Here is a 24017-nt window from a genome sequence, read left to right as displayed (position 1 = left end):
TCGGTGGAGAAGGGACTTGGTCAAGGAGGTGACCAAGAACCTGATGGTCACTCTGACAGATCTACAGAGTTCCTCTGTGGAGATGGGAGAACCTTCCAGAAGGACAACCATCAATGCAGCACTCCACCAATCAGGCCTTTATGGTAGAGTGGCCAAACGGAAGACACTCCTCAGTAAAAGGCACATGACAGCCTGGTTGGAGTTTGCTAAAAGGCACCTCAAGGACTCTCAGACCATGAGAAACAAGATTATCTGGTCTGATGAAACCAAGATTGAACTCTTTGGCCTGAATGCCAAGTGCCACGTCTGGAGGAAACCTGGCTCCATCCCTACGGTGAAACATGGTGGTGGCAGCATCATGCTGTGGGGATGTTTTTCAGCAGCAGGGACTGGGAGACTAGGCAGGATTGAGGGAAAGATGAACAGAAAAGTACAGGGCAATCCTTGATAAACCTGCTCCAGAGCGCTCAGGATCTCAGATTGGAGCGAAGGTTCACCTTCCAACAGGACAACGACCCTAAGCACACAGCCAAGACAGCGCAGGTGTGGCTTTGGGACATGTCCTTGAGTGGCCCAGCCAGAGTCCGGACTTGAAACCGATCAAACATCTCTGGAGAGACCTGAAAATAGCTGTGCAGCGACGCTCCCATCCAACCTGACAGAGCTTGAGAGGATCTGCAGAGAAGCGTCTTACCCAAGAAGACTTGAGGCTGTAATCGCTGCCAAAGGTGCTTTAACAAAGTACTGAGTAAAGGGTCTGAATACTTATGCAAATGTGATATTTCAGTTTTTATTATTAATACATTTGCAAACATTTCTAAAAACCTGTTTTTGCTTTGTCATTATAGGGTATTGTTTGTAGATTGAGGGGGGGAAACAATTTAATCAATTTTAGAATGAGGCTGTAACGTAACAAAATGTGAAAAAAGTCAAGGGGTCTGAATAGTTTCCTAATGCACTGTATACCTTAGTTGAATGCACTGACTGTACGTCACTCTGGATAAAAGCATCCGCTGAATGACCGAAATGTAAAAAAAACTTGCAAAGCATGCTGGGTATAATTCTAATGAGCTTTGCCCCCAAAACAACTACCAAATCTTTACTAGTCATAGATGTCTAGGCTATGTTTCAGAAGTTTGAACAGTAAGGCACAGTTCAGTACTGTAGAGCAGAGTAGTATTGTACAGGACAGTAGTTGAATACAGTAGAGTTTAATTCAGTAGAGTACAGTTCAGTAGGATATTGTACTGTCCTCTACTGTATTTTACTATTTTTCTTTAATGTACTGTACTCTGCTGTGTTCTACTGTATTGTATGTGATGTACTGTGCTGTCTGGACCAGATCAAATCTGAACCAATCATAGATGTCTATGTTTAGGCCAACTCAAGTCCGGACTGGACCAAACATAGACATCTATTGTTGAGCCAAATCAAGGCCGGTCCAGACTGGACTAAATCTGAACAAAACATAGACGTCTAAGATCGGTTCAGATTTGGTCCGGACCAGACTAGATCAAATCTGAACCAATCATAGACAGGACTGAAAAAATACATCCAAGAGACTTCGGCGTCGGTCCGTGCTCAGTGCGATGTGTGTATGTGTGAGGGAGAGATTTGTTATCCAGATCAATTTCTTCCATATTTTTAAATCATACTGTGATCAGGCTCCATCTCAGTTTGGGCATATATCTAGTTGTTCAAGAAAATGGACTGATTGGTCTATACTGAACAAAAATACAAACGCAACATGCAACAATTTCAAAGATTTTACTGAGTTACAGTTCTTACAAGGAAATCAGTCAATTGAAATAAATAAATTAGGCCCTAATCTATGGATTTCACATGACTGGGAATACAGATATGCATTGGTCGGTCACAGATGCCTTAAAATAAGTAGGGGCATGGATCAGAAAACCAGTCAGTATTTGGTGTGACCACCATTTGCCTCATGCAGCTCGACGCATCTCCTTTGCATTGATCAGGCTGTTGACTGTGGCCTGTGGAATGTTGTCGCACTCCTCTTCAATGGCTTTGCGAAAGTTGCTGGATATTGGCGGGAACTGGAACACGCTGTCGTACACGTCGATCTAGAGCATTCCAAACATGCTCAATGGGTGACATGTCTGGTGAGTATGCAGACCATGGAAGAACTGGGACATTTTCAGCTTCCAGGAATTGTGTACAGATCCTTGCCACATGGGGCTGTGTATTATCATGCTGAAACCTGAGGTGATGGCGTTCATAACGTTCATAACGTTGACATGAGCAAACCGCTCGCCCACACAACGCCATGCACGTGGTCTGAGGTTGTGAGGCCGCTTGGACATACTGCCAAATTCTCTAAAATGATGTTAGAGGCAGATTATGGTAGAGAAATTAACATAAAAATATCTGGCAACAGCTAGCGCTGGTGGACATTCCTGCAGTCAGCATGCAAATTCCACACTCCCTCAAAACTTAAGACATCTGTGGCATTGTGTGACAAAACTGCACATTTTAGAGTGGCCTTTTATTGTCCCCAGCATTGTCATGTTGTATAATCAGCTTCTTGATATGCCACACCTGTCAGGGGGATGGATTATCTTGGCAAAGGAGAAATGCTCACTAACAGGGATGTAAACCAATTTGTGCACAAAAGTAGAGAGAAATAAGCTTTTTGTGCATATGGAAAATGTCTGGGATCTTTTATTTCAGCTCATGAAACATGGGACCAACACTTTACATGTTGCGTGTATATTTTTGTTCAGTGTATATCATGTGAAAATAGTGATCTGATATCCTAGTTAATTGAAGAAAGATATTATTCTCACCAAATGAGTCATGTTCATATAGATGGGTTGGTAGTTTGGCTACAAAACCAATGCATGCCCAACTATGGGGTAAAACAGATGGGGTTGGCTTAAAATATAGTTTACATGTTGTCAACAATTTATTTCCAATGTTTATTGAAAACATGAATAAATGTGCACAATGAGCACTTGTCTCTCAAATACATTGTTACAGCTGATGGTTAGCTAAGCTAGTGAATTTTAGCCATATTAGATTAGACATGACATCAATCAAAACACCTCAAAACAAGACATGGTATCATGTTGGAGTGGCAGGTAGCCTAGCGTTGGGCCAGTAACCAGAAGGTTGCTAGATTGAATCCCTGAGCTGACACGGTAAAAAATATGTTGTTCTGCCCCTGAACAAGGCAGTTAACCCACTGTTCCTAGGTGTCATTCTAAATAAGCACTTGTTCTTAACTGACTTGCCTAGTTAAAAAAGAACAAGATGAAACAAGCCAGCTACGATTCCCCGCTTATTGTAATTGTTGCTAGCTGTCTCGTCATCCAGAATCCCCAAAACACACGGACTTCTGTCCCATTGAAGCGTAATAACCTTATTACGGAAGTCGGAAGTAAAAAAACAACATATGATGGCGATTTTCAAGTGGGAGGGAACGAACGAAGCCAGGACAAATTAAACACACTTCGCCACGGTAAGCTGTCTGTCGATTTTATGTTCCATTTTACTCTGTGTCGTGTCTAATTTTAACTTCAGTAGGTACGTTCATTCTGTGGAGTTGGATTTGAAAATAGGTCGATAGATTAAGAGCTTAACTATCCCGGCAAATGCTTCCTTAAGCCCCTACATTAGAAGGTCATTTCTTTAGCCAGACTGCAGAGCATCAGCTAGCTTAGCAAATTGTACAGTCGTTGAGCAGCAGGTTCATTCAGCAAACAAACATGGAGTGGGCTAATCAATTATGCGTGAGTGATCAATCGAAGTTAGAAAGATAACTATGTTTAAAATCTAATTTGTGCCATTCCATTTGTCTTGATACAAGTTAGCTTTTGAGGTGAATGAGAGCAGAGCCGAGGTAATGCTAACCATTCTGGCTAACTAGCTAAATGTTGGCTAATGTTAGTTAGTAATCACAATGAGGAAGTGTGAAAACGTGTAACTAGTTAGTTATGATGATCATATTTTGCCAGGGCTTTTAACATTGTACCTTATCCACATAAGTAGCTAATTTACAGGGTATTTCAATATGTTATGGCCCCGGGTTTATTAAACTAGCATCTGTTGTAGCTAAGCAGCTAGCGTGCCATCTAGCTAACACTATTAGCAACCTAGCTAGTTAACAGTTAGGTAAGTTAGGTAAGTTTAATAACAATCGGTCAAACGCTTGATTTTGACAGCTGTCGAATGGCTCCTGTTCTCTGTCAGATGCCACGCATTGTTTGTTAGTTTCAACTCCTTTACTAAACCTTTGAAAACTAGCTAACTAGTTGTTAAAAAATAGTGATTAATTTACAGCAACTTGTATCTTTGAATAATTGACTTAATGCTAACGTTAGATGCAAAGGCAGTCTGTGTTGAGGCAACATTTGCATTATGACAGCTGGCTGTTGACTGCCAGTTATTTTCCATAACACAGCAATTATGCATTACTGTGAGCATACTCAGTTCATATATTTGTTCCCAAAGGGCCACAGATCTGGTGGTCATGATACAGTAGTAATACAGTTCCTACACATTTGAATGTAGGTAACACATTTTATTCATGCACCTCAAACTATAACATTTTAGCTAACATTACTCTATCAGGGTTTGAGCTAAATCTAATCTCAGAGTAGTGACTTTTAGTCCCAGGGAATTTGAGGGTCCTGTCAAATGAACCACCACCACACAGCACTGCAATTTAGAAACTTGTCCAGCCAGTGTGACAGGGCGGTGGGCAGCAACATTTATCTTCCACCTGTCATTGTTCTCTTTGCCCATCCAGACGGCCTCTCAACAGGCATTGTGCTCTCTGCGTTATCACTGTGGGAGCAGGGTGTGATAACATGGTGGTAGTAGTGGCATTTTTGTTTTTTTGTTCATACAGTCAAACTTTACATTGACGTCTATAGAGCTACCTTGTGCAGAAAAAAAAGTATTAATACTGGGCGTTAATGATGATTGATGAAATGGTCAATGGAGTCAACGCACTGACTGCTACAGCACCATTCATATTGCATCAACATGTGAGACACATTGCCAAAACTCATCATATTGTTCTAAAGTTGGGGGGGGTTCAGTGAAATAAGAGACAAATGCTTTTGTTTTCACAGCGTTGTTACTTTCAAAGCCTGCTACTTTCAGTGTTGCTTTTTAGTATAGAGTAGTGTTTTTTAGTTTTTGTGGGAAGACCTTTAGCATAAAGGATAAAGTGGAATTCAACAACAGGAAATGGATAGTGCTGTGCGCTGCAGGGCTCCAGGGCTGCATACTGAGATTCTGTAGACCCCAGAGGACACCACCAGTCAGGCTGGCTGATTTGAGTATGTGCTGTTTTTTAGTCGACCAATGTGTTTTTACACATTGTCCATTGTGTTATCTCATAGAAAAACATCACAGCCAAGTGTCCAAGTGATGGAAGAAAGAACGTCCTCCTATTTTGCCTACACTTGCACTTTTACAGTTTCCTGTCTCCTTTGTGGATCCCTCTCCTTTTAGGGAAAACAAGTTTTTCTCTCTCGTTCCCTTGCAGGAGAACCGACAATTTGGATCCAAGATGACAGACTCCAAGTATTTCACCACTACAAAGAAAGGTCTTATTACTTATTACTTTCCAAAGTGAATTTCAAGTTGGCCTATTTATTGTTAACCTTTATTCAGAGCTCAGCTTTAGGCTACTCTTGTCATATTAGTCATGAATCATGACTTGTTTTTAGGCACTAATCCAAATGTTGTGTAATCAGTCAGGGAGACCTAGAAAATGTTATAGAAAAAAAAATGTCTCCCAACCACAAACTGTTTAAACAGCTCTATGTCAACCTAATCTCTATAATAATTAACGTGTTCGTGTCGTGTCTGGTTATATGCAGGGCACCCTACAGTGACTGGTTATATATACCAGTCTTGATCTGCCGCATTATGTATGACTACTCCACGTACACACACTTCTGCTATCTGTTATGTTCCGTTTTCATGTGTGCGCAGGAGAGATCTTTGAGCTGAAAGCCGAGCTGAACAGCGATAAGAAGGAGAAGAAGAAGGAGGCTGTGAAGAAGGTCATTGCCTCCATGACCGTTGGGAAAGATGTCAGGTGAATCCTGTTAGACGATGTCAGAAACTCATGGTCAAAAGATGCGCTATAACATTGTCCATTGCCACCCTCAGATGGCACTGTGTCATCTCTGAACATGTGAGAATGTGGTCAATATTTATGGCCCATCCTGACTCTGCTCCCACATAGAGATCCTATAATTCACTAGTAGCTGATTTCATAGATCCTCATGATCTATGGCTCCCCCTCCCCCAGTGCCCTGTTTCCAGATGTGGTGAACTGCATGCAGACTGACAACCTGGAGCTGAAGAAGCTAGTCTACCTGTACCTGATGAACTATGCCAAGAGCCAGCCCGACATGGCCATCATGGCTGTCAACACCTTCGTCAAGGTAAAGCACAAAACCAGGGCAGGTCCGACAAACAGTATTGACCTATTGCTCTAAAGGGTTTTCTCACTGTCTGTTAAGTTAGAGGACTGGTAGCGACATCTCAATACTCCTCAGTGTGTGAAAACTAACATAGAGACTCTCCTCCCCCTTCAGGACTGTGAGGACCCTAACCCACTGATCCGGGCCCTGGCTGTGCGTACTATGGGCTGCATCCGCGTGGACAAGATCACTGAGTACCTGTGTGAGCCTCTGAGGAAATGTCTGAAGGACGAGGACCCCTACGTGAGGAAGACTGCAGCTGTGTGTGTGGCTAAGCTCCATGACATCAATGCCCAGCTGGTGGAGGACCAGGGCTTCCTGGACACCCTCAAGGACCTTATCTCTGACTCCAACCCTATGGTGAGGCTCCCATGGCAGGGTGACCAGCCTGCTAGACTACCTGACCTTGGGTTAGCCTACTGGCTCTAGAACTAAAGTCCTACTTTTCAAGAATGAGAGGTGTGGGGAAGTGTCATGGCTGCCATTCGGCAATGAATGACCTCTGTTACCCTAGTGGGCTGCAATGAGATATGTGCTCTTGCAGTCTAACTTGCCCACTTTCTGGCCCTCTCCTTCTCTTTCAGGTGGTTGCGAATGCTGTGGCAGCCCTGTCTGAGATTGCAGAGTCCCACCCTAACAGTAATCTGCTGGACCTGAACCCCCAGTCCATCAACAAGCTGCTGACGGCCCTCAACGAGTGCACCGAGTGGGGTCAGATCTTCATTCTGGACTGCCTGGCCAACTACACCCCTCGCGACGACCGCGAGTCCCAGAGGTCAGAAAGCACCGGATGCCTCCTAGTTTATTGCTTTATCTGACACACTGATTCTCCCTGTCAGTGTCCACGTCCATCTGCTGTATATGAAGTGTACATTTCCCCACTCTCTCCTTCCCTCTATCTGTACTCGTCTCTTGTCTCATCTCTGTCCTCCCTCTCATTCTGTAGTATCTGTGAGCGGGTGACCCCCCGTCTGTCCCATGCCAACTCTGCGGTGGTGCTGTCGGCTGTCAAGGTGCTGATGAAGTTCATGGAGATGCTTCCTAAGGACCTGGACTACTATGGCACCCTGCTGAAGAAGCTGGCCCCGCCCCTGGTCACCCTGCTGTCTGCAGAGCCCGAGCTGCAGTACGTGGCCCTGAGGAACATCAACCTCATCGTACAGAAACGGTAGGAGGGACAGAGGGACTACCAGCAGAAATGAGTGTCGCAGCTTAATACAGTTATTCAGTGTGTGTGCTGTCCTAATAGCGCTCTCGTCCCTATATCAGGGCTCTCCAACCCTGTTCCTGGAGAGCTACCCTCCTGTAGGTTTTCACTCCAACCCCAGTTGTAACTAACCTGATTCTGCTTATCAACCAACTATTAGAATCAGGTACGCTAAATACGGGTTGGCGTGAACCTACAGGACGGTAGCTCTCCAGGAACAGGGTTGGAGAACCTTGCCCTATATAGTGCACATATTTTGACCTGGGCCCTGGTCCAAAGTAGTGCACTATATATGGAATAGGGTGCCATTTGGGACGCTACCAGTGATTCCTCGGCACATTAAATAGTTTGGATGTGTTGGCTGTATTCTGCTAATTCCACCGTTATTGAAATGACAAATAAATGTTCTATTGATGGCAATCATACTTTTTTCTCTGCAGCCCAGAGATCCTGAAGCATGAGATGAAGGTGTTCTTTGTGAAGTACAACGATCCCATCTACGTCAAGCTGGAGAAACTGGACATCATGATCCGCCTGGCATCTCAAGCTAATATCGCCCAGGTGACCCACACACACACACTACTGTTACAGTTAGAACCTTTAGAAGCCATGTTTTTTAATTCAATAAGTAATAATTTGAGAAGTAACATGGACAAGCAGTAATGTGATTCCTAGACAAGATGAAAGCCAGTATTGGTGACCCCATGCTGGTGTATTTTTTTAGGTGCTGGCAGAGCTGAAGGAGTATGCCACTGAGGTGGATGTGGACTTTGTGCGGAAGGCAGTCCGAGCCATCGGCCGCTGTGCCATCAAAGTGGAGGTGAGAGAGGGAAAGGAGATGTAGCTGTACAGTCGTGGCCAAAAGTTTTGAGAATGACACAAATATTAATTTTCACAAAGTCTGCTGCCTCAGTTTGTATGATGGCAATTTGCATATACTCCAGAATGTTATGAAGTGTGATCAGTCCCTCTTTGCCATGCAAATGAACTGAATCCCCAAAAACATTTCCACTGCATTTCAGCCCTGCCACAAAAGGACCATCTGACATCATGTCAGTGATTCTCTCATTAACACAGGTGTGAGTGTTGACGAGGACATGGCTGGAGATCACTCTGTCATGCTGATTGAATTTGAAAAACAGTCTGGAAGCTTCAAAAGGAGGGTGGTGCTTGGAATCATTGTTCTTCCTCTGTCAACCATGGTTACCTGCAAGGAAACACGTGCCGTCATCATTGCTTTGCAAAAAATTGGCTTCACAGGCAAGGATATTGCTGCGAGTAAGATTGCACCTATAATCAACCATTTATCGGATCATCAAGAAATTCATGGAGAGCGGTTCAATTGTTGTGAAGAAGGCTTCAGGGCGCCCAAGAAAGTCCAGCAAGTGCCAGGACAATCTCCTAAAGTTGATTCAGCTGCGTGATCGGGGCACCACCAGTACAGAGCTTGCTCAGGAATGGCAGCAGGCAGGTGTGAGTGCATCTGCATGCACAGTGAGGCGAAGACTTTTGAAGGATTGCCTGGTGTCAAGAAGGGCAGCAAAGAAGCCACTTCTCTCCAGGAAAAACATCGGGACAAACTGATATTCTGCAAAAGGTATAGGGATTGGACTGCTAAAGACTGGGGTAAAGTCATTTTCTCTGATGAATCCCCTTTCCGATTGTTTGGGGCATCCGGAAAAAAGCTTGTCCAGAGAAGACAAGGTGAGCGCTACCATCAGTCCTGTGTCATGCCAACAGTAAAGCATCCTGAGACCATTCATGTGTGGGGTTGCTTCTCAGCCAAGGGAGTGGGCCCACTCACAATTTTGCCTAAGAACACAGGCATGAATAAAGAATGGTACCAACACATCTTCCAAGAGCAACTTCTCCCAACCATCCAGGAACAGTTTGGTGATGAACAATGCCTTTTCCAGCATGATGGAGCACCTTGCCATAAGGCAAAAGTGATAACTAAGTGGCTCGGAACAAAACATCGATATTTTGGGTCCATAGCCAGGAAACAAATTCTGACAAACTCCAAGCATTGATTATGCAAGAATGGGCTGCCATAAGTCAAGATGTGGCCCAGAAGTTAATTGACAGCATGCCAGGGTGGATTGCAGAGGTCTTGAAAAAGAAGGGTCAACACTGGAAATATTGACTCTTTGCATCAACTTCATGTAATTGTCAATAAAAGCCTTTGACACTTATGAAATGCTTGTAATTATACTTCAGTATTCCATAGTAACATCTGACAAAAATATCTAAAGACACTGAAGCAACAAACTTTGACACAAATATTAATTTCCACATTCTCAAAACTTTTGGCCATGACAGGTCATATACATAGTGTTTTAAAGTCCTATACAGCAAACCCTCACGTTAACTGTACTGTTTTACTGCTAGCCTAATGAATGTGTGTCATGAGTTTACTGTGCAGTGTATATATATGTCTGTGAAATGTTGGAGCTTTTTCATGCTTGTGATGACCAAGCCAGATGATTGTCACCATAACTATTGAAAGCCTGAATAATGCCGATTTGGTAGGGTCTCTCTGGCCTGCTCTGTGTTTGGCTGACAGCATCTGTCTGTCTGTCAGCAATCAGCGGAGCGCTGTGTGAGCACCCTGCTGGACCTCATCCAGACCAAGGTCAACTATGTGGTGCAGGAGGCCATCGTGGTCATCAAGGACATCTTCCGCAAGTACCCAAACAAGTAGGTCACCTGTTGATGGTCCTGTCAGGTCCATGCCTGGTTATTACACAGTGTTGTATCCCAAATGGCACCCAATTCACTATATAGTATACTATTTTTGACCCGGGCCCATAGGGCTCGCAATCCTTATAACCCAGTTTGTGTTTGGTTTTCCTATGAATGGATCCTCCAATCGTTTCACAATTATAAGGCGAAATGAATGACTTTGATGGAAGAGGCACTGCGTATATCACAACTGAGTTAATCAGTGAAGGAGCCTAACCAGGAAGCACTTACAGATGTAAGTAGGGTAGTGTTATTTTTCTGTGTGCAAGATGTTTACTGGGAAATCATTCCAACCATCAAGATAGATAGGCTGTTGAGATCTGACAGGCAATCTCATTAGTGTTTAAGGCAACCAGAAGTATAGCGATGGACTAAACCAGCCATGGACAATTTTGAGGGAGATTGATATTCAATGAGTCATACAGAGGTTGTATTACACCTCAGCAGAGATTGCCATGCTTGTTAAAATGGTCTATGGTTTCTCCTGTTGTCACTTAAGACAAGCATAGCGTACTAGCGCTAGCAAATGCATTTATACTCGCACATATCCGCACCCACACACTGGAGCCCTGTCTGTTCCGGCTCACTGCCACCCAGATCACATCTTGGCCTGAGAGGTAGGGAGAAAGCTCATTACTCTGACAGCGGGTTTTCTGCTTGGCTTTCATCGTGAAAGGCATGAAAGTGAGCTTTTGGGCCGAGTGAAGACTCCTCTAACCTCTCTCACTCATAGCTATGCAAGGTGTCAGTCCACAGTGCGTAGCGCTGAATCCCTGCCCCTGACAACGCCCAGGCAGCCCCAGTCAGAGGCAGCCAGAGCCTGACCCCTACTCTATCAAGGCTCAGTAGGCTGGATCCATGTGCCACATAGACAGACAAACCTCCTACCCACTGGAAACCCAGTCCATGTCACCCTGCACCTACTTAACTTACTGGACTGCCGTTTACTGAACATGACCTCACAGCCACGAGTCACTCATTGAACCTGCATTACTCTGTAATTAAGTTTGTTAGCTGTTGCTGTATATTCCTACATTCTATTTATGCCAGGGAATGGATGATTGCTGTTTGTCCTGTTTGGTAACTCTTTTCTTGGTCTTTTTAGGTGTTGGGTAGTGAATCATCGTAATTTATTGTAAAGACATTCTGTTCCCTCCCTTTTTTTCTCTTTTTTTTTCAGCAAAAAGTGATGCAGAAAATAGCAGTTCATCCAGTATGAAGTTTTGTAATTGTGTTCGCAAGAAAGCCCACAAAATATTTTATTATGTGCAGTCATGTAAATACAGGGGCAAAGAGTAAAACAAAATAAAAGTCCTATAATTTAGTGAAGTGAAGTTTCAGAGGCTGTGAAATGTTTCTTTGTCTATGCAACAGCATGAACAGATTCTATTGCCTTGCCCTTGGCTCGCATTACTGCTCCAGCACAGCCTGTTCAGATGCTGTGTTGGCATTTATGCTAATACCATTCTTGAGGAATGCTGCAGAGTCGATAACATTTTATATTCAACTGACAACAGTTGAGAAATATGGTAAAACGAGGAAAAAAAAAATACAAAATGACTGCAAACCATTTTCCCATTTGAAAATGTTTTTCCGTCTGTGTGTGGACAATGACTTGGTACTGATTCATTAGTTCCTAACCATGGTCTGTTCCCAGGTATGAGAGTGTGATCGCCACGCTGTGTGAGAACCTGGACTCCCTGGATGAGCCGGAGGCCCGGGCAGCCATGATCTGGATCGTAGGAGAGTATGCTGAGAGGATCGACAACGCTGACGAACTGCTGGAGAGCTTCCTGGAGGGCTTCCACGACGAGAGCACCCAGGTCTGACTCACTCACACATGGGCCATGTCCCAAATGGCACCCTATTCCCTATATAGTGCACTATTCGCCCTGGTCCAAAGTAGTGCACTACATAGGGAATAGGGTGCCATTTGAGACGCTGGCAATATGCCGTTTACTGCTCACTCTAAACAGGCTTCAATGGAACCGTTCTGTGAATACTGGGAGATATTGGGGGAGGGGGGGACTACATTTAGTAGCCTATAGCAAGAGAGAGTAGGCCTATACTTGACTGGCTGACTTTGAAAAGAGGGGCTGTTGTAGTCTCACAGGATAACTGCTGTTTTAGCTATCAAGAGGCAACAACAGCAGCTTTATGAAGATGCTGACTGGTTGGTTATGGCACGCTTAAAGGCACTGCTTGTGAAAGAGCATTGATTTACTTTAAGAATTCAAGCTGTTTTTGATGAAGTTAGGAAAAACTGTAGACTCATGGAGAGACATTTTAAGTACCTCGTCTTTGTTTCCTATAAACGTCATCTTCTAACCAGTCTCTCGATGATAATAATGGAAAAAACATGACACTTTAATGGGAACACTACAGTAGAAATTGAAGTGTGTAGTGTTTCCTCCTTGAAGCAGTTGGTATTATATCCTCCTCTGTGGATCCATGTATACGGAGTAGTCTAGAGTATTCTGCACATGTTTTGTTTCGGGATTAGCTCTGCTTGTTTGGAAACCACAGGCTAAGCCATAGATTAATTCATTCTGCTCCATTTTAGTAGTAAAGATTTAGACATAGTATTGATGCATTGGAGAGAGATTTTTGTTCAGGCTGTTGAGTTGTAATTTTTTTCAGTATTAAACGCTACATGCCGAACTCTTTGTAGAGTACGTGTTTAGTTTGAAGTGTTGTGCAAATGTTGTTTAGTACATACTGCTTTTTTGTACTGCATGTATGTAAACTCAGCAAAAAAAGAAACGTCCTCTCACTGTCAACTGCGTTTATATTCAGCAAACTTAAGGTCTAAATATTTGAATAAACATAAGATTCAACAACTGAGACAAACTGAACTAGTTTCACAGACATGTGACTAACAGAAATGGAATAATGTGTTCCTGAACAAAGGGGAGGTCAAAATCTAAAGTAACAGTCAGTATCTGGTGTGGCCACCAGCTGCATTAAGTACTGCAGTGCATCTCCTCCTCACGGACTGCACCAGATTTGCCAGTTCTTGCTGTGAGATGTTACCCCACTCTTCCACCAAGGCACCTGCAAGTTCCCGGACATTTCTGGGGGGAATGGCCCTAGCCCTCACCCTCCGATCCAACCAGACGTGCTCAATGGGATTGAGATCCGGGCTCTTCGCTGGCCATGGCAGAACACTGACATTCCTGTCTTGCAGGAAATCACACACAAAACGAGCAGTATGGCTGGTGGCATTGTCAAGCTGGAGGGTCATGTCAGGATGAGCCTGCAGGAAGGTTAACACATGAGGGAGGAGGTTGTCTTCCCTGTAACGCACAGCGTTGAGATTGCCTGCAATGACAACAAGCTCAGTCCGATGATGCTGTGACACACCGCCCCGGACCATAACGGCCCCTCCACCTCCAAATCGATCCTGCTCCAGAGTACAGGCCTCGGTGTAACACTCATTCCTTCGACGATAAACGCGAATCCGACCATCACCCCTGGTGAGACAAAACTGCGACTCGTCAGTGAAGAGCACTTTTTGCCAGTCCTGTCTGGTCCAGCGACGATGGGTTTGTGCCCATCGTTGTTGCCGGTGATGTCTGTTGAGGACCTGCCTTACAACAGGCCTACAAGCCCTCAGTCCAGCCTCTCTCAGCCTATTGCAGACAGTCTGAGCACTGATGGAGGGACTGTGCGTTCCTGGTGTAACTCGGGCAGTTGTTGTTGCCATCCTGTACCTGTCCCGCAGGTGTGCTGTTCGGATGTACTGATCCTGTGCAGGTGTTGTTACACGTGGTCTGCCACTGCGAGGACGATCAGCTGTCCGTCCTGTCTTCCGGTAGCGCTGTCTTAGGCGTCTCACAGTACGGACATTGCAATTTATTGCCCTGGCCACATCTGCAGTCCTCATGCCTCCTTGCAGCATGCCTAAGGCTCGTTCACGCAGATGAGCAGGGACCCTGAGTATCTTTCTTTTGGTGTTTTTCAGAGTCAGTAGAAAGGCCTCTTTAGTGTCCTAAGTTTTCATAACTGTGACCTTAATTGCCTACAGTCTGTAAGCTGTTAGTGTCTTAACGACCATTCCACAGGTGCATGTTCATTAATTGTTGATGGTTCATTGAACAAGCATGGGAAACAGTGTTTAAACCCTTTACAATGAAGATCTGTGAAGTTATTAGGATTTTTACGAATTATCTTTGAAAGACAGGGTCCTGAAAAAGGGCAGTTTTCTTTTTTTGCTGAGTTTATGTATGTACAGTTGAAGTCAGAAGTTTACATACACTTAGGTTGGAGTCATTAAAACTCGTTTTTCAACCACTCCACAAATTTCTTGTTAACAAACTATAGTTTTGGCAAGTCGGTTAGGAATTCTACTTTGTGCATGACGCAAGTAATTTTTCCAACAATTGTTTACAGACAGATTATTTCACTTATAATTCACTGTATCACAATTCCAGTGGGTCAGCTTGGAAAATTCCAGAAAATTATGTCATGGCTTTAGAAGCTTCTGATAGGCTAATTGACGTAATTTCAGTCAATTGGAGGTGTACCTGTGGATGTACTTCAAGGCCTACCTTCAAACTCAGTGCCTCTTTGCTTGACATCATGGTTAAATCAAAAGAAATCAGCCAAGACCCCAGAAAAAAAAATGTAGACCTCTAAGTCTGGTTCATCCTTGGGAGCAATTCCCAAACGCCTGAAGGTACCACGTTCATCTGTACAAACAATAGTACGCAAGTATAAACACCATGGGACCACGCAGCCGTCATACCGCTCAGGAAGCTCTGTCTCATAGAGATGAATGTACTTTGGTGCGAAAAGTGCAAGTCGATCCCAGAACAACAGCAATGGATCCTGTGAAAATGCTGGGGGAAACCGGTACAAAAGTATCTATATCCACAGTAAAACGAGTCCTATACCGACAACCTGAAAGGCCGCTCAGCAAGTTAGAAGCCACTGCTCCAAAACCGCCATAAAAAAGCCAGACTACGGTTTGCAACTGCACATGGGGACAAAGATCGTTACTTTTTGGAGAAATGTCTGATGAAACAAAAATAGAACTCTTTGGCCATTATGACATTATGTTTGAAGGTAAAAGGGGGAGGCTTGCAAGCTGAAGAACACCATCCCAACCGTGAAGCACGGGGGTGGCAGCATCATGTTGTGGGGTTGCTTTGCTGCAGGAGGGACTGGTGCACTTCACAAAATTGAGGGCATCATGAGGAGGAATATTATGTGGATATATTGAAGCAACATCTCAAGACATTAGTCTGGAAGTTAAAGCTTGGTCGCAAATGGGTCTTCCAAATGGACAATGACCCCAAGCATACTTCCAAAGTTGTGGTAAAGTTGCTTAAGGACAACAAAGTCATGGTATTGGAGTGGCCATCACAAAGCCCTGACCTCAATCCTATAGAAAAGTTGTAGGCAGAACTGAAAAAGCGTTTGTGAGCAAGGAGGCCTACAAACCTGACTCAGTTCCACTAGCTCTGTCAGGAGGAAGGGGCCAAAATTCACCCAACTTATTGTGGGAAGCTTGTGGAAGGCTACCTGAAATGTTTGACCCAAGTTAAACAATTTAAAGGCAATGCTACCAAATACTAATTGAGTGTATGTAAACTTATGACCCACTGGGAATGTGATGAAAGAAATAAAAGCTTAAATAAATAATTTTCTCTACTATTATTCTGACATTTTCTCATTCTTAAAATAAAGTGGTGATCCTAACTGACCTAAAGACAGGGAATCTTTACTAGGATTAAATGTCAGGAATTGTGAAAAACTGAGTTTAAATGTATTTGGCTATAGTGTATGTAAACTTCCGACTTCAACTGTAGCTATAAGCTGAGTTGGTGTGCGTAGTATGTATGAGTGAGTTATAGCTGGTCTCGTCTGTTCTGGTTTCCCAGGTGCAACTGCAGCTGCTGACAGCCATAGTGAAGCTGTTCCTGAAGAAACCCACTGAGACTCAGGAGCTGGTGCAGCAGGTGCTAAGCCTGGCCACACAGGTGAGTGTCCCGGTGTGCACACACACAGTCAACAGCAGGGATCTAATCAGCCACAGTCTCACACCAACGCTTCTTATGCCAGGGCCTTCAGGCCATGTCAGTTTTCACTCTAATTGCCCAATAGAAGAACAGAAACCAGATTGTCTTGACTTTGAATTCCCAAAAGTAAGAGAGATGGGAGATGTATAGTCCTGTCTTCCAACAACTAGGCTACCCTTTTCTCCAGAAAGTCTGGAGCACCTTCAAGTGTTATCCTAAATATGCCAATTAGCCAAGCAACACACCAGGAAAAAGGGAAGGTCAAAAATAAGGACATAAAGATTGATTGTGTTCTGCTCAAATGCTGATGGGAACAACCCAGTTTAAAAGATGGGAACAACCCAGTTTAAAAGATGGGAACAACCCAGTTTAAAAGATGGGCTGTGATCTTGGTGGGGTAGTCTAAATGCTTGAAGCTCTTTTATTGGTCTAATTACTATGGGATGTCCTTGACTAACTTGACAACAAGGGCACCATTTTATTTACTGTGCTTCCTGTGGCTCACTAATGTCCTTCACTCCATAAATAACTAGCCTGCTGGGACGCTATTGAAATGGCTGCTTTTATTCGTGATTCTCCCCCTCCCACAAATGGAATGACGCATTCACGTGTGGCGTCTGCCTGACGATAGGGCTTAGCCATTCCAGCACTGCTGAAGCAATATGAAAAGTGGGATACTCATTGAAATGTGTCAAGTTGACAGCCAGTGTGACAACGTCACCATAAACGGTACCCTACTATTTCTGATGAGACGGAGTGTTTTTGAGTTTGAGTGTTGCATTAGATGAACATCTTTTGTTTTGGGTGTTATTAGTGTGTTTTATGAGTAGTTCATCTCTCTCCTCAGACTGTGGGAGTTGTCATTAACTTTTGAGCTTAGTGCCAGGGGAGTTTCAACACTGCCAGGAAGCTGCCAGGACCAAAAATATATTCCCGATGTTCTGGTTTTTATGTCCTTGTACCGCGTGTCTTCTAAGCCATGCTGATGCTGTTCAAATCTTCCCTTGGATTTTCTTATTATTGACTGAGTAGATTATTCTAGCTATACCCCTCAGGGAATCGAACCTAACCTGACTCTTAGATTATTTGCTTAGTATCTGACATGACATAAGTGAGAAGAACAGGCAGAGAGCGGAGTCTGTGAAGCAGTTACTATTTATTATGCACCACATCAGTCATCCTCTCAATCTCTTGTCTGCAGGACTCTGACAACCCGGACCTGCGAGACCGTGGCTACATCTACTGGCGTCTGCTCTCCACTGACCCTGTGGCTGCCAAGGAGGTGGTGCTGGCCGAGAAGCCTCTGATCTCAGAGGAGACGGACCTGATTGAGCCCACCCTGCTGGAGGAGCTCATCTGCCACATCGGCACGCTGGCCTCCGTCTACCACAAGCCTCCCAGCGCCTTTGTGGAGGGCAGCCGCGGTGTGATGCACAAAAGGCTCCCCGCCCGCACTGGATCGTGAGACACACACACACTTTTAGGGCCCACTTGAGTTTCCCTGACTAAACACCTTATTTGCACCTGAGTAATTCCCCTAAATAGTGTTATTTACCCCTAGAGTACACCCAGTCTTTACTTTGTGTAAAGCATACCTTACTTTATACTGGCTTAAGCCACGTTCGATGAATCAGAGATGTCCGAAAGATCTCACATGAGGCTGTGTTCCCAGCAGACATGAAGTGCAGCACACAGCACTGGGCTGATTTTAAATTCAATCTTAATGCCATTTAATTGTTCTTTACATTGCATTTAAGATGTGCCAATGGTGTTCCCTTAAATAACCTTAGGACCAATTATTAAGCAGGGTTGGTTTATTGAATCAAGAGTTCCAGATAATTTAGCTTGGCTGAGACTAGGCTTCTCTTTACATTTTTAGCTCAAAACATTGCGTTTAGGAATTCAAACCAGGTTAAACAAGTGAAGTTCTTAAATACCCCCTTTATTGTGGTGAATCTTTGCAGTTGTTTCTAACTCCCTCTGTCCTGGTCTCTCCATCCCTCAGAGGAGAGGGTACGGAAAGCCCAGACATGGGCAATACTGCTGGGGGCTCTGCCCCTGAAGCTGCCACCTCTATCATCCCCTCGCAGGGAGACCTCCTGGGGGACCTTCTCAACCTGGACATGGCCCCCCAAACCACCACTGGCCCCACCCCCCCCACCTCCGGCATGCAGATGGGGGGCATGGATCTCCTTGGTGGAGTTCTGGACAGCCTGGTAGGTACCTCACTGTAGCCTGCTGTGCTGCTACCCCTGGTCAACCAGTGAACATAGTCTTTTTTTTTGTTGCTTTCTTATTTTTCTTTTTGACTGAGTGTTTTCCTCTTTTTTTATTTTTATGCCACACCTGCAGATGGATGAGTCTGAACCGGTAACTAAGTACAAGGAGGGAGAGGACATAGCTATAGTCACACATCACATTACATCATCATTAGCTAGATGTAGTAGCTATGCTTGGGTGGTATCCAGACTTTTATATTGTCATACTGTCCTTCTTTCATACCTGGATTTACGGTAATACCGGCATAGCACACAAGGGAGCGCTAAAAATGCAAGAAAAGACCATTAGGTCTCTATTATAGAATGATAACAAAATTTACACAAACTAATTGTGAAATGACATAGACGTTGTTAGCTAAATGCTACTGAACATAAACTAATTGCAAATTCAGCACATAAAATTATACACGCGTAGCTACAGAACTTCATTTTCGGTGAGTGTGGACATTTGCAAAAAGTTGTGATGAAGGTTTTTCTGAAGGAAGAGCAGCATGTATACACGGAGCAGATGGGAGAAGAACGGCAGGGGGGGGGGGGGGGGGGGGGGGATCGTAGGAAGCACAGGGAATAAATGGCAGCTGTACAGAATTCATCCAGAGCGCTTTGACTTCTGGCAGAAAGCTCTTATAAGATATCTGATGGTAAACATTTAGTAGTGAATTGCATACAAGTGTAACGTCATCACTTCATGTGCGCTGCACAACAGAGGCTCGCTGATAGCTATAGAATGCTATGTACTCCCCAGCTCGCTTTCTCCCGTTGTGCTGTTTACAAACATGTGACTGGCTCAAATGTTCTGGGGAACTATGGTAAGCTTCATCATTTAAAAATAATGTGACAGGAGAAATGAAGAATGCAATTTCCTATGGTATTGCACAAGTTGACTGCAGGTAATCACTTAAAACGTAGCTACAAATATACACATTTATTGGAAAAACTACAAATAAATAGTTTTTTATTTATTGGAACAACCATCCTGTGGCTTTTCCAAATACCGTGGTATACCCCCCAAGCCTAGTAGTAGGGCATTGTCATTGCTGTATCTACAAGTGTGTGTGTGTGTGTGTGTATATATATATATGTGCTGTATTCACCTCTTCAATATTCTTTCTCTGTGCTTGATGCATCCTGATTGTTCCATGTCAATGAATACATCTAACATGACAACCCTACTGTATTCATCCTGCCATCAGCCACACGTTCCCCCGCGGACGGACCCTCAACAGTCTCCGTAACCTCAGCCCCTGTCGCCAGTGTACACCCACACTGACTACACCTACACTGACTACAGTCACACTGACAGCCCCCCTGACCACAGCTCTACTGAGCACAGCCCCCCTGCTGAGGTTGGTTGAGGGGCATCAGTAGAGGCTCCTAGACAGACTAGACTGGAGTCCCCTTATGGTACCCTGTGCTGTACTATGACCTCTCACCATCTCTAGCTGCAGTGTCACTGTCTGTTGTAGTAGATCAGAGATGTTTCCTATCGTCTCAACATGTTCCTTTTTAAGTTTATTTCAGGCCTCAGACCTTTTGTAGGTCTTGTTGTGTTTGTTGTTCCAAAAGCCTTTACTGTAGCTAGCTGTATTTGTTATGATTTTAACACGCTACTCTAGATGTTTAGGCCCTATTCATATCTGGTTTCCATTTGCACTCATCTCTTCATAATTTAATTTTTTTTGAGATGTATTTCAATACTGATTTCTCTGTGTAACCACCTAACTGACCACTGTGCTGGCAAACAGTTGGCATTTACAGTTTCTGAGGTATCTGAATGAAAACCTGAATACATGATGCTCGTCCTGCGCTCTTCGACCTCCATATGACCCTCCAGTAGCTCTCATCATAGATATAGAACACTGTTCTGTATGCTCTCATCTCACCTTCCCCAGTCTAAAAACCATGCTTTTCATATGTCATGGAACAGGGTTATCTTAGCAACCCCTCATCACACAACCACCTCCCTCCCTCAGTCTTCCTCTAGCATCTCCCTCAACCTGCTGGAATAAGGTGTACCATTCTAATAATGTATAAACTGAACTCCTGTCTCTCTTCCCTCAGCTTGGAGGAGATATTGGTGGGAGTCCTGCGGTAAGCCTGGTTGTTTAAACATTTAATTTTGAAAAATAATATTTTGGTGCAATTTTTTTGATGTTCAGCTCTTTTAACATGGTCTCTCATCCAAAGATGGGGGTTGGTTTTGGCGCGGCTCCCGCTGTGATGCCAGCCTCTCTAAGCGCTCCTGTGGGAGGTGGCCTTGGAGACCTCTTTGACCTCGGAGGGGGGGTTGGCATGCCGATGGGAGCATACATTCCGCCCAAGACAGTGAGTGTCTATAGAGTATGATAGTATTGATACTACTTTGTTACGTTACAGCCTTATTCTAAAATGGATTAAATATCAATCTACCCACAGTACTCCATAATGGCAAAGCAAAAACAGGTTTTTATAAATTGTATTAAAAATGTAAGTATTCAGACCCTTTTGCTATGATACTTGAGCTCAGGTGCATCCTGTTTCCATTGATCATCCTTGATGTTTCAACAACTTGATTAGAGTCCACCTGTGGTAAATTCAATTGATTGGACATGATATGGAAAGGCACACACCTGTCTGTAAGGTCTCACAGTTGACAATGCATGTCAGAATAATTGTCCGTAGAGTTCCGAGACAGGATTGTGTCGAGGCACAGATCTGGGGAAGGGTACCAAAAAATGTCAGCATTGAAGGTCCCCAAGAAGACAGTGGTCTCCTTCGTTCTTAAATGGAAGAAGTTTGGAACCACCAAGATTCTTCCTAGAGCTGGCCGCCTAGGCAAACTGAGCAATCGGGGGAGAAGGGACTTGGTCAGGGAGGTGACCAAGAACCCGATGGTCACTGACAGATCTACAGAGTTCCTCTGTGGAGATGGGAGAACCTTCCAGAAGGACAACAATCTCTGCAGCACTCCACCAATTAGGCCTTTATGGTAGAGTGGCCAGACGGAAGCCACTCTTCAGTAAAAGGTACATGACAGCCCGCTTGGAGTTTGCCAAAAGGCACCTAAAGGACTCTGACCATGAGAAACTAGATTCTCTGGTCTGATGAAACCAAGATTGAACTCTTTGGCCTGAATGCCAAGTGTCACATCTGGAGGAAACCTGGCACCAATCCCTGCAATGAAGTATGGTGGTGGCAGCATCATGCTGTGGGGACGTTTTTCAGTGGCAGGGACTGGTAGACTAGTCAGGATCGAGGGAAAGATGAACGGAGTAAAGTACAGCGAGATCCTTGATGAAAACCTGCTCCAGAGCGCTCAGGACCACCGACTGGGGTGACGGTTCACCTTCCAACAGGACAACGACCCTAAGCACACAGCTAAGACAACACAGGAGTGGCTTCGGGTCAAGTCTCTAAATGTCTTTTGAGTGGCCCGAACTTGAACCCAATCAAACATCTCTGGAGAGACCTGAAAATAGCTGTGTAGCGACGCTCCCCATCCAACCTGACAGAGCTTGAGAGGATCTGCAGAGAAGAATGGGGGAAACTCCCCAAATACAGGTGTGCCAAGCTTGTAGTGTCATGTCCAGGAAGACTCAAGGATGTAATCGTTGTCTAAGGTGCTTCAACAAAGTACTGAGTAAAGAGTCTGAATACTTATGTAAATTTGATATTTCATTTTTTTTTTTTTTATAAATTTACAAAAATTACAAAATAGTTTTTGCTTTGTCATTATGGGTTATTGTGTGTAGATTGAGGGGGGAAAACAATTGCATGTGTTTTAGAATAAGGCTGTAACGTAACAATATGTGAAAAAGTCAAGGGGTCTGAATACTTTCCGAATGCACTGAAACTACTAGGCCTATATGTTCCTAGATGATCATGCTGAAGACACTCCTCGCTCTCCACAACCTGGTACCCACCTACCTCTCTGATGTTCTCCCAGTCTCTGCACCCTTCCGCTCCTCTGGTGGTCTCCTTGTCACCGACCCCCCCCCCCCCCCCCCCCCCCCCATTCCGCATCTCCAACTCGGCACCCAGGCTCTGGAATGCACTTCCCCCATACATACAATATGCAGATAGCCATCTCATTTTAAAAAACTCCTGAAAACACACCTCCAAGGATGCCTATGGTCTATGATTGACACTGTCCTACATCCCATCTGTGCTCTCCCAGTATCCCTATGTGTCCCCCCCCCAACATAAACCTTACCCTAAACCATGTTTGAATCCTCTACCCAACCCTTCCCTGTTTCGTCTTGTCCTTTTGATTTTAAATTGTACTTTGATTGATGCTCTTGATTTTCTGACCTGATGTATGGATTCTGCTGTTAATGTGATATTTCATTGAGTGCCCTGAAAGGTGTCTGCCAAATAAAGTGAATTATTATTATTTAATACAAACTGTAGAGACGTTCCTCTTATGGTATCCTCTTTCCTCAGGTGTGGCTCCAAGCCATGAAGGCTAAAGGTCTGGAGATCTCTGGGACCTTCGCCCGGCGTGCTGGAGTCATCCAGATGGAGCTGGTCCTCACCAACAAGGCCATGAGCATCATGACTGACTTCGCCATCCAATTCAACAGGAACAGGTGAGAGGAACATCTGTCACAGTCTATATGACTGTCATAAGGAAACCATCTCTGGTGTGAATGTAATTTAAAAAAAAATCTAGTTCTGACTGGGACTCTTCTCTCTCTAGTTTTGGACTGGCCCCTGCCGGCCCACTCCAGGTCCTCACCCCTCTCGGCCCAAACCAGACCATTGAAGTCAGCCTCCCCCTCAGCACTGTTGGGCCAGTCATGAAGATGGACCCTCTCAACAACCTGCAGGTAACTTTCCCACAACGTTAGTTGTACAGGAGGTTTCAGGAGACTAGGCTGCTTCAGACCAGGGTTGAATAGTGGGAACCGGGTTACCGAGATATCCAGCCCAAACGCACTCCCTTTTCCCAGGATAAATAACTGCAAGAAACCGGTAAATTTATAATAAATTATTTATATGAACAGCATGACGTGAAATGGCACTGTTAAATGATATGCGCTGTCTAAATCTGGCTTCTCAACGGCCTCCTCTCTGCTATCTGCATGACCAATCATCAACGCTCATGGTGGGGACACTGCTTCTCACTACGGAGTGTAGTTCAATGTGTTTATCATCTCATCATGGTAACTTTTTGTCTTGTGAAAGGAAGGACTACATTTGCTACAGTAATATAATGACAATGCGTGTCTAATTTACACTTCTCCATCTGGCTTTCGGGGGTCACCTTATTCTTTCATTGTAAAGAGTTTTAGAACAGCCTGTCACTCAAATATCG

At 44.3% G+C, this 24017-nt stretch overlaps 1 protein-coding gene across 2 annotated transcripts in view; it reads left to right on the top strand.

Moving 5' to 3' along the window:
• The first annotated feature begins 3396 nt into the window (after positions 1 to 3396).
• LOC120025169 (AP-1 complex subunit beta-1-like) overlaps positions 3397 to 24017 on the top strand; it is a 53645-nt gene continuing 33024 nt past the window's right edge. The window contains exons 1-18 of one of the 2 annotated variants that reach the window (XM_038969740.1): positions 3397 to 3484; positions 5522 to 5582; positions 5974 to 6079; positions 6296 to 6431; positions 6585 to 6830; positions 7055 to 7245; positions 7417 to 7638; positions 8118 to 8238; positions 8402 to 8497; positions 10259 to 10374; positions 12077 to 12242; positions 16305 to 16403; positions 17644 to 17903; positions 18448 to 18658; positions 20783 to 20812; positions 20909 to 21046; positions 23144 to 23289; positions 23400 to 23529. In XM_038969740.1, the coding sequence (XP_038825668.1) occupies positions 5546 to 5582; positions 5974 to 6079; positions 6296 to 6431; positions 6585 to 6830; positions 7055 to 7245; positions 7417 to 7638; positions 8118 to 8238; positions 8402 to 8497; positions 10259 to 10374; positions 12077 to 12242; positions 16305 to 16403; positions 17644 to 17903; positions 18448 to 18658; positions 20783 to 20812; positions 20909 to 21046; positions 23144 to 23289; positions 23400 to 23529 (2451 nt within the window). In that variant the 5' untranslated portion in view covers positions 3397 to 3484; positions 5522 to 5545. Of the gene's footprint in view, positions 3485 to 3716; positions 3756 to 5521; positions 5583 to 5973; positions 6080 to 6295; positions 6432 to 6584; positions 6831 to 7054; positions 7246 to 7416; positions 7639 to 8117; positions 8239 to 8401; positions 8498 to 10258; positions 10375 to 12076; positions 12243 to 16304; positions 16404 to 17643; positions 17904 to 18447; positions 18659 to 20782; positions 20813 to 20908; positions 21047 to 23143; positions 23290 to 23399; positions 23530 to 24017 lie in introns of those variants that run through there. The other variant, XM_038969661.1, reaches the window with a different exon arrangement.

Source organism: Salvelinus namaycush, chromosome 1 (genome assembly GCF_016432855.1).
Source record: "Salvelinus namaycush isolate Seneca chromosome 1, SaNama_1.0, whole genome shotgun sequence".
NCBI lineage: Eukaryota > Metazoa > Chordata > Actinopteri > Salmoniformes > Salmonidae > Salvelinus > Salvelinus namaycush.
The sequence above is the reverse complement of the archived record's forward strand: the minus strand, read 5'-3'. Positions and strand labels throughout refer to the sequence as shown.